The sequence below is a fragment of the Aulonocara sp. 'chitande type north' Nkhata Bay genome, linkage group LG20 (assembly GCF_057382095.1).
Source record: "Aulonocara sp. 'chitande type north' Nkhata Bay isolate Kocher_YH1m ecotype deep benthic linkage group LG20, A_spYH_male_GT1.1, whole genome shotgun sequence".
Classification (NCBI taxonomy): Eukaryota; Metazoa; Chordata; class Actinopteri; order Cichliformes; family Cichlidae; genus Aulonocara; species Aulonocara sp. 'chitande type north' Nkhata Bay.
The window spans coordinates 26,892,513-26,902,394 of record NC_141363.1 but is presented as its reverse complement, the minus strand read 5'-3'; the positions used below and the strand labels follow the sequence as shown (position 1 = coordinate 26,902,394).

Below are 9,882 nucleotides of genomic sequence, written 5' to 3'. Positions count from 1 at the left end.
GTCTATCTTCCTACCCTCACCTATGGTCACGAGCTCTGAGTAGTACCCGAAAGAATGAAGTCGTGGATACAAGCAGCAGAAATTAGTTTCCTCTAAGGAAGAGTGGCTGGGCTGTCCCTTGGAGATAGGGCAAGGAGCTGGGTCATTCAAGAGGGACTCAAAATAAAGCCACTGCTCCTCCACATCAAAAGAAGCCAGCTGAGGTGGTTTGGGCACCTGACAAGGATTCTTCCTGGGCGCCTTCACGGTGAGGAAGTCCAGGCATGTTGTACCGGGAGTTGCCCCGGAGCAGACCCAGGAGTTGCCTTGGAGATTATGTCTCCCGGCTGGCTGTCTCAGTGTCCCCCTGGATGAGCTGGAAGAGGATGCTGGGGTGAGGGAAGACTGCGTTTCTCTGCTCAGACTGTTACCCCCGTGACCTGAACCCTGTTAGGCACAAAAATCACACAGAAGTGTAAGAATCAGTCTCAGTACTTAAAAAATGATGCTGCAGTTTTTTTTGACACATCTGCCAGTTTGACCTTTTCAAGAAAAGAATATGTTTAAATATCTAAGGTGTTTGTTTAGTCAGTTTGTAGAGAATCATCCTTGTCAGTTGTATTCAACCGGGAGAAAGATCTGTCAACACCTGAGACGTAAATGCCAAATAGATACCAGTGAGGAAGAGTGAAGTGGTTTAACTGGAGGAAAGGGGTGACAGGCATCATCTAAAAATGTTCAACATTTATCTCAGGTTATTATTTCCAAATGAGGTCACAGTCAAAACAAAAATAAGGAAGACTGAGTGGGAAATTGAGTAAAAGCTCAGTTTTGGAGAAGGCGGCAGGGGGGTGACATAACAGTTTAGTGGAGTAACTTAACTCAGGAAGTTGGTAAAGGTTAAACTGAGAAGTTGCAAGGATTTATTTAAACACCAGACAGAGGCAGTTCTCCAGCCATTTGTTGATTGTCTGACTGTCAAACCAACAGGCTCAAGATTCAGAATGAATATCCACCATGTTCTGTTCTTCTGTGTCTTATCAGGTGAGTATCCGTCACCAGAATGACTCTTAAATACAGCAGCTCACATTTTGTGAAGTTTTCATTATCATTATTACCAGTTTCTGGGCAAAAAAAGTTAAATTCATACTAATTTATCTCTGAACACACAGAGACTATGAATTTGCAAATTTTGAATGTTTTTTTATTGATATTGATATCATTGTTTGTCAATAAAATAGTCCAAAATATTTCTTACTGTCCAGGGTTTAAATCCAAAACCCAGAAATGTCAAATTTGGATGACAAAAGCAAGAAAAACACACCTGCAAATTTCATAAATTAGAGACATTAGAGAAAATAATCAAAATACAAGAAGGTATTAAATTAGCTAAATACTCACAACTCTTGAGTTGAGTCACAAACAAGAGTTTTATATTGACCAAGGGTGTTGTTCTTTATATCACAGCAGGACTATTTGACAAAAATACTCATCTCATCAACGCACAAACAAACCTTTATACAAAAGTGGAAGGCGAAGACTTCAGAATTGAACTTGACCATGAAGTGCCTGCAGGAAGTAGAAAATATATCTGCAGGAATGACACTGAAAAGGAAGACATCCTCATTGAAACTACTGAAAACAGAGCTGAGAGTGGCAGATACATAATACGATATGACATAAGTGACAAGAGAGTGCATGCAGTCATCAAAGAGCTGACCCAGTCTGACTCTGGACGGTACAAAATTGGTGTGAGCAATTCTTCATCCCTGAATTTATTTCAGGTAGTAGAGCTCAAAGTTAGAGGTGAGTTTCTTCCAAAGTCAAGGATTTTATATTGATTGCTTCAGGTAGTTCTCTATGTCAGTCTATATTTTTATATCTCAACAGAACTCTGTGAAGAAGATATCACCAATGGTAAACCCAAAGTCTACAGTGCTACTGTGGGAGGAGAGGTTACAATCAGATGCCTCTTGCCTTTACATTCACGAAACATAAAGTTCCTCTGTAAAGATGAATGTAAAACAACGATCATCAACACAAATAATCTCACAATTATGAATGGCAGACATGAAATTGAGTATTGGAGTAACACGGTGTTTAACGTGACCATCACAAACCTAATCAAGTCGGACTCTGGGCGGTACAAGTGTGGCGTGCGAAAAAAAGATGCAAAAAATACATGCCTGGAATTTGAGATCTCAGTAACAGATGGTGAGTTTCTACTGGAAAATGTACCTGCATGTCTCCGGGTCTGATGAACGACTTTACTGATACATGCAATGGTCCATAGTAGTCCTTCCATTTGCTTTCATTGTGTTTTCAAGATGAAGAATGAACTTTTCCAGTCCAACTTGATGCAGTCTGCAGAAACCCTGTGTCAACTTACATCCCTTAATCAAAGAGTAGCAGGTTATAATCAAGCTTATATCTCATTTTAAAATGGGAGAATATGTGAGGCATCTTTTAGAGCCCTTATCACAAATAAAGTTCAGTATAACCAGAAAATCCTTTCCTTATCTGATTAAGTTTACTTCAATATCAGGAATCACACAAAGACGGTTACCACCTCAATAAGTTGATCCAGGGTTTCAGGCAGTTTGTTAAATTATTTTAATGTGCATAAAACTCTTTTCTCCTCAGTCGTTTAGTCCTCTTCTTTCAGCTGCAGTCCCAGGAGTGTGAAAAGTGAGATCATGCAATGAACAAGTATGAAAACAAGAATTAAAACCAGCAGGAATGAAGTTTGTAAGAGTCAGTGTTTATACAACTACTACTTTGGATCTTATTAAGCAGACTCCAATCCTGCTTCATCGTACAGACCTTGAAGGTGTACTATATGAGAGAAAATTACAAGCTAATTTGCCCGAGGTCATCTGCAATTCTCATGTGCAAATGGTTTAATTTGTTCAATCGTTCCCACTCTCCCCCGCCTCTCAATCAGGTAACATCCTGCTGCTGGCTGTATGCGTGACTGTGGTTGTGGTGCTACTCGCTGTTTTTGTTCTGCTCTTCTACAAACTGAAGATAAAGCGTAAGCGTGTTCAGTGTAAGTTACTTTTATTGTTTATTAAGTTTCTATTAAAAGGAAAGAAAAAAACACGTTTCTGCTATATCTTACAGATGTGAACACGAGAGGTAATGGAAGAAATATGGAGGTATTTCTCTCTGAAATCAGTTATTTCAGCTATCACTCCTTGTCATCCCAATAATTTGTTTGTAGGTCTGTCTGTTTGCTTGATCGATTGTTTGTTTGTTTTAGGTTGCTGTCTATGATGATGTTGCTGAAGTCTACCAAAGTGCCACTGACGGGTCAACATACCAGGAGCTCAGCAGCAGGGAAGAAGCGCTGTACTCTTTATTTGAGCCTCCACCAAATGCAAATCTGCACTGATAATCAATAGATTATGTTCGGGGGGGTTTCTTTCTGGTAGAATGTGTCTTTTCCTTTTCCTCACATTGTTTATAAATTTAGTTAGAAAAGAAGAAGAAAGGCAAAAGGTGTGGATTTACTTTGGTAAATCTTTTATTCAGTTAAAAGTAAGTGTTACCTGGTTAGTTATGGAGTATTCAGTAAAGATGTAGTAGTTTCTCGTGGTATTTTTGCTGCATGTGACAATAAAGCTTAAACAGTACGAACAATTTGGAGAGTTTTACTTTTTTTCATGTCTACATAATGAAATAAAGAGAAAAAACATAAAATCAACATTAGCCTTCACTGGTTTATTGCTAGGCAAGGAATGTCTCAAGTCAATGAGCGTGAAGTTAAATTTCAATGTTTAAATGATATCTGATCCCCTTAAATGCGGCCCTGTGAATGTAATTTATTGGTAATGTCACATGAATCATAATTATTCTTTTGTCTGCTAGATACATGTCAAGAACTTCCGTTTATTTCTATTCTTTTTCATGATGACTTCCACTTTCATTACTATTATTATAAGAAATCTGCATTGCTGTAATTTTTACGGCCCTGAGGAGGAACTCAGGTTACCTCAGGTTATATCTCAATATATATATATATATATATACAAACACAATATGCTATCCAGCCTCAATCTGACTCCACAGAATACTGATCACTTCTGACAGGAGATGTAGATGATCTATTTTTTCTTACATCTGTCTTCACCACAATAAGGAAGCGACTACTTGTCAGAGAGGCACCTGGTGTCTATTTTTAATCTCTTTGAAATTATGCTGCAGAGTTTTCAGGAGGAGCTTATCAAATGTAACTAACTTTGATGTTCATATATTTACTCTTTGTAGAGTAAATATGTATATTTTAGAGACATTATCACGTAAACAGAGGATATGACTTACAAAATATATCCACTTCGTGCTGTATTAGGCACATGGCAACTTAGAACAAGACAAAAAGAGCATTTACCTTCTGCTGCCTTCATCAAAAATGGGCACTGATGTACATGAAATACATAAACTGTAAATAATTAAACAATGTGGTCAGACATACTGTGACCATTAAATTTCAGACAGTCAACATCCCAACAAAAAATACTCAGGTTGAAAAAGTTATTGTAGGAAGGAAGATGTGGCGTTAAAGTTCACTCCAGGTGAACCTCAGCGGGGGTTCAGTTAAAGTGTTTTTGTTTTTAAGATTTTATTTTCTGCAGCGTTAGCGGGGAGGGTAACCTTTGTGTTTTCAAAACAAAGAAAACAATCTTTAAATCCTATATTTTACTGGTAACCAGTGAAGATAGGCCTTTACTGGGCAAGTATTACTGGTGAATTCTGAACCAGCTGCAGGTCAATAGGACTGACTGATTCCTAACACAATTAAATGGTGGGTGTAGAAGAAAAGTTCAAAGCAAAATGAGGAAGCGAGACACTGAAGTGTGTAGCTTCAGCTTCCCGACTGCTCAGATATTTAGAGACTAGAAGCAGTGAAGTGATCTCCTGCAGTTTATTCTCCTACTGAATTAACTTCAGAATGAACATCCACTGTCTCCTCTTCTACTGGTCCTTCTTCTTCTCAGGTGAGAACTCATTGTCCTTCTCATCATATTGATTCAAGCGGTTTAAAGCAGCTATAGGTTCACTCAGGCGCTTTACTTTATAGTGCATTTCAGTGTTCCAGTATTAATCATATGCATCTGTTTCAATATATTTTTGTAATCTAATTTAGTAAGAACTAAAAGGAGTGTAAAAAAAAAAAAAAACCTATCTAAACCTAACTGGCCCAATGCTAAAAGAAAGGAAACCACGCAAATTGTGATTAATACTTATTTCCTTTTGTTTTCTGTCATAGTGCTATTTAATTTATGTTTTTATTTATTGTTACGTTTCGGTGTTGTCAGTTTTTTGTTTTTTGCGTGACTGTCATGTATTTCCTGCTTTACTTTGAAAGTCTGTGTTATCTTAGTGTGTTCAGTTTACGTTTCCTTGTCTCGTCAGGTCTAATTTGCCCCAGCTGTGTTTCCCTCCTGTGGTCCATTCCCTGATTGCTCCTTCTATGTATTTAAGCCTTGTGTTTCAGTATGTCATGGTCGCGATCTCCCCCTGTGTTGTAAATAAATAGTTTGTTGTAAATAGCTGTAAATGGGTTTTGTCAATACTTTCGTTTTGAGACACTTCCGTTTTGGGAATTTGGTGGAGAGCCTTAGTGGGTTTTTTTGTCGTGTGTTTTTTCCTTATTTTTATTTTCCTGCGTTGCACGCCGGTTGCCTAGGCCGGGGTGTAACATAATAAACATTATTTTGACAATTTTCCAGCCAAAAATTAACATTTGTATATATATTTGGTTTCCTTTGACGAAGTAGTAAAACCTTGTGCAAAGAAAGAAGGGAAACATATTTAATGAGAATGACATAAGGTAAAAAGAAAAAGAGTTTTAAAATTTTAACTTAGCAGTTAACTGACTGGACCTTTTAACCCAGAGTAAAATTTCCACACTGTAAGATTTAACAAATATAGAGTTAATTATATGAAAGAGAGACGAATGCAGACGTAAATCTTGATTGTCGGTAATAAACTAGATGAATTAAACAGAATCAGAGATATGCTGAACGTTCTCAGCCTGATGCTGGATTCTGTTCAACAATTAACGTTTAACAGAAAAGAGTAATCACTATCATTATGTATGTTTTCCACAGCGCTGTGTAGCTGTGGGCTCATCAATGCAAAAACAATCATCCACACAGAAGGAGGCAGTATCACAGTGGAGTGCTCCTTCTCCTTATCTGGAAGAAAAAAGTTTCTCTGTAAGGATAAATGCGAAGAAGGAGACGTTCTCATTGAAACTGAAGGTGACACAGCTCAAAGGGGCCGATATAGCATCCAGTATGAAGAGGGATCCTTTCCAGTATCGTCTACAGTTCTGTATGTGAGCTTCACAGAGCTCACAAAGTCCGACTCTGGACGATACTCGTGTGGTTTGGAACGGCCTCTCTTACCAGACTCATATCAGGAGTTTGAAGTCAGAGTTATAGATGGTGAGTTTCTTCGTCATTTATAAATAAGGACAAATCAAAATCCTCAGTCATAATCCTCACAATGCATTGCATTTTTATGGATCAGCCATAAAGTTTTCACCATTTCGTTTCATCTGTTTTGTGTAATACAAGTGCCGCACCTGCAGATTTACCTGCAAGAACAGTCAAGACATGTTTTACTTTACAATCCGATATTGAGCCAGTATTGATAATATTAAAACTTTACAATTTTAACATGAGGTTAAAAAAAACTAAACAAAAAAAAACAACCTTTTACTGTTAAAGTCTGATGTGAGCCTTTGTTTCAGACATGAAGGTCACAAATAAGAAAAATGACCTCACATAGACATTGAACAATCCCACTTAATTCTTAAGTCATGCCTTAAACCAAGTAATGGTTTAAGAAATCAATGGTTCTACGTTTTATTATCAAGATTTCTGCAAATGTTAGCTTAATGTGTTCCCGGGTAACATGTATAAAAAAATACTCTGGTCCAAAAATACAGTAATTGGTGGCGACAGTCGATGTTGCCAAAACCCTCGTTTCATTTTTTTTATAGATTACAGACAGCTGCTGATCTTTTAAATGTCATAGTATTATATTTAAATCAATAAACTTAGTTGTTGGTCATAAAGTATTGCATGCATCATGCAGCTACATTAATTAACTGGTTTATTTTGTTATTCACAGCCTTGAAGACTTTCCCTGAGACACTGAGGCAGCTTGAACAGCAGCAGACTGACGAAACCGCTCAGGCTCTTAGTTTCAAAGGTACGAGTGTGCGCAGCTACCTCTCTCATATCTACAGAATATTTTGTTATTTATAACAAAATGTAAAGACTACTTCAAGTTTTTAAAACCTTGTTTTAGGAGTCAGTCAGAAAGCTTAACTAGTGACTCTCTGGAGTGTTTTTATTGTCTGGTACTGAGTGAAATTAAAGTTGATGCCTTGGACTTGGGAGCTGAGAAAGCACAAATAAGCATGTTGAGCAAAAATAAGCAAAAAGAACTCCCTGTATTTTCCTTGTCCTTGAAAATATTTGTCATCTGACTGCTCTTGTATATACAGATTCATGACTATATACACAAAATGCAAATTTTTCACCTTTAAGCTGTTAAAAGTACATTTTTGAAGGCAGAAGTGGTTGGAAGTAGCATAAATAAACTTTATATACTGTCTATATATTCTACATCAAAAGGTATTTAAGTGGGTAAAGTATTCACTTAAATAATGATTTAATTATTATTCATTTAATTTTTCTGATGTTTTCTTTTACTCCTCTGTCTCTTCTTACCTGCTCAGCTTATGTCCTGCCTTTGGTCACATGTGTCTCTGTGCTGTTTGCTGCTGTTGTGTTGCTCTTCTACAAATGGATCAGAATAAGGGAGACTGACGGTGAGTGTCCCTCTAGCTCAATATTAATAATATTTTAACTAAACAGAAAAAGAAAAGAAAAGCTTTTGTATTTGTGCTCCACAGGTTTGACCACCAGGAGGCAGTCAGACACAAAGAACAACACAAGCAGAAACCTGGAGGTGAATCATCTCTGTTTATGTCTAAATTCAGAGGCTGGATCACCGAGTATATGAATGTAGAACTAATACTTTACACTGTGTTGTCAGTTTTCCACATGCAGGAAGTGCTCTCCAGTCTCTAGATGTGCAGACTTCACCCCCCCAGTGGATGAAACCTGCAGCAGTCATAATAAAATCTACTGTAACCTCTGAACCTTTGTTTCACCTTCTCACCATCAGAACTAATGCAACTAAAACGATCTAATCACTCACCAAACAATTTATTAGGAACATCTTGCTTTTACCAGGTTGGGGCCACTTGTCCCATGCTGGAAGCACCTGCCGTGTGGTCATAAGGTGTTGTACATGTTTAGCAACAATACTCATGAAGGCTGTGGCACTTAAACAATGCACAGTTGGCACTAAAGCCCCTTTTCCATTAGTACCTATTCGACTCGCCACAGCTCTACTTGTATGTGTGCGCTTGTCGTCAAACGCATCTCTTATGACTCGAGTGACGCTCATAAAGGGAGCAGCTAAAAGAAAAAGAACATTAAGATCAGAAAAACATCTTGAATCCACAAAAGACTGTTTATATGTGATATAGTGTTTGTTCAGTTTGCTTATAAATGTTATAATTGTGCCAAAAAGGACCTCCCAAGGTGTATAACCTAATAAACAAAGCAGTCTTTATTTAGGTGAAAAACTGAAGTCCATAAAAATCCACAAAGAAAACTCAGAAATGACTCCAAAATCTTCCTGAGCTCCAGAAGCACACATGAATAGGCAAAATAAGCAAACTACAGAATAAGGAGAACATTACACAGGGTTGAAACTCGGGCCAAAAATATAGATGGTCTGACTAAGGAGAAAGTGGAGACAATTTATATACACACAGTAGGCAATAAGGAAAGACTGACAATAACTAAAGTGTTAAGGTCAGGCTGTGTGGCAGGCAGGACGAAGGAGCAGGACTCAAGACAGAGGATTAAAATCAAAACGGCAGCTTTTATTGCTGGAAAAAACTAACATCAAATGCAAAACTAAACTAGAAACAAGAAACTTCAACAAGAAAACAAACCAGAATCTGTCAACTTGGCATAATGAGGGTACAACACAACAAAGAATAAGGGAAAACCCAGGGCTTATATAAACAGTGGCATAACAAGGGAATGAGACACAGCAGGAGAAAACAGTTGGGAGTAATCAGACTTAATAAGACAAAAAAAAAAGCAAAGCAGAATCCAATGACTAAAAACAGACTGTCAAAATAAAAGAGGAAGTATAAAACAGAGAAGCGGACTCTACACTGAAGCTGTGTCCCAATTCAGGGTCTGCACGCGCACTACACGTACTACGTACGGTGCGTACTATAAGTACGAGAAGTGCGGAAGTGAGAGGCTTGTGAAATGGGACGGTATACGCTTCGTCGCGCTGTTCAGGTTGCCTAGCAACCATGATACTAACCGCGAGACACGGTACATACAGCGTTGTTTGACAGAAATGAAGGAGAAAAATGTTTTGTTGGTCATTCATTTTTGTCATGACATCACTATGATTGGTTGAATATCTGAGGCTGAGACCACGGGACTGTAAAACATGATAGTTGGGCTTCATTTCTGTGCTGAACAGTCATTTAAGATTAGTTAGTGAATAACAATTAGCTAATGTTGTTCATTAGACTAAAGTCATCTCACTGTGGTAATGTAAATATAATATAGCCAATATTATAGTATTGTCAGATTATTATGATATAACACACCCAGCACGCCCCTGCGGGCGGTTTATCCTTCAAGCTCGGGTCCTCTACCAGAGGCCTGGGAGCTTGAGGGTCCTGCGCAGTATCTTAGCTGTTCCCAGGACTGCGCTCTTCTGGACAGAGATCTCCGATGTTTTTCCCGGGATCTGCTGGAGCCACTCGCCTAGCTTGGGAGT

At 38.1% G+C, this 9,882-nt stretch overlaps 2 protein-coding genes across 2 annotated transcripts; both read left to right on the top strand.

The window, feature by feature from the left end:
* The first annotated feature begins 864 nt into the window (after positions 1-864).
* On the top strand, positions 865-3,609 carry LOC147305786 (polymeric immunoglobulin receptor-like). Its single transcript, XM_086278132.1, has 6 exons — positions 865-1,023; positions 1,447-1,785; positions 1,870-2,193; positions 2,924-3,028; positions 3,103-3,137; positions 3,242-3,609. The coding sequence occupies exons 1-6, from the start codon at positions 984-986 to the stop codon at positions 3,371-3,373; spliced, it is 975 nt and encodes a 324-aa protein (XP_086134258.1). The 5' UTR covers positions 865-983; the 3' UTR covers positions 3,374-3,609.
* A 1,276-nt stretch (positions 3,610-4,885) lies between these two features.
* LOC147305785 (uncharacterized) lies at positions 4,886-9,635 on the top strand. Its single transcript, XM_086277513.1, has 6 exons — positions 4,886-4,976; positions 6,093-6,431; positions 7,123-7,203; positions 7,736-7,828; positions 7,913-7,968; positions 8,056-9,635. The coding sequence occupies exons 1-6, from the start codon at positions 4,931-4,933 to the stop codon at positions 8,158-8,160; spliced, it is 720 nt and encodes a 239-aa protein (XP_086133639.1). The 5' UTR covers positions 4,886-4,930; the 3' UTR covers positions 8,161-9,635.
* The last annotated feature ends 247 nt before the right edge of the window (positions 9,636-9,882 follow it).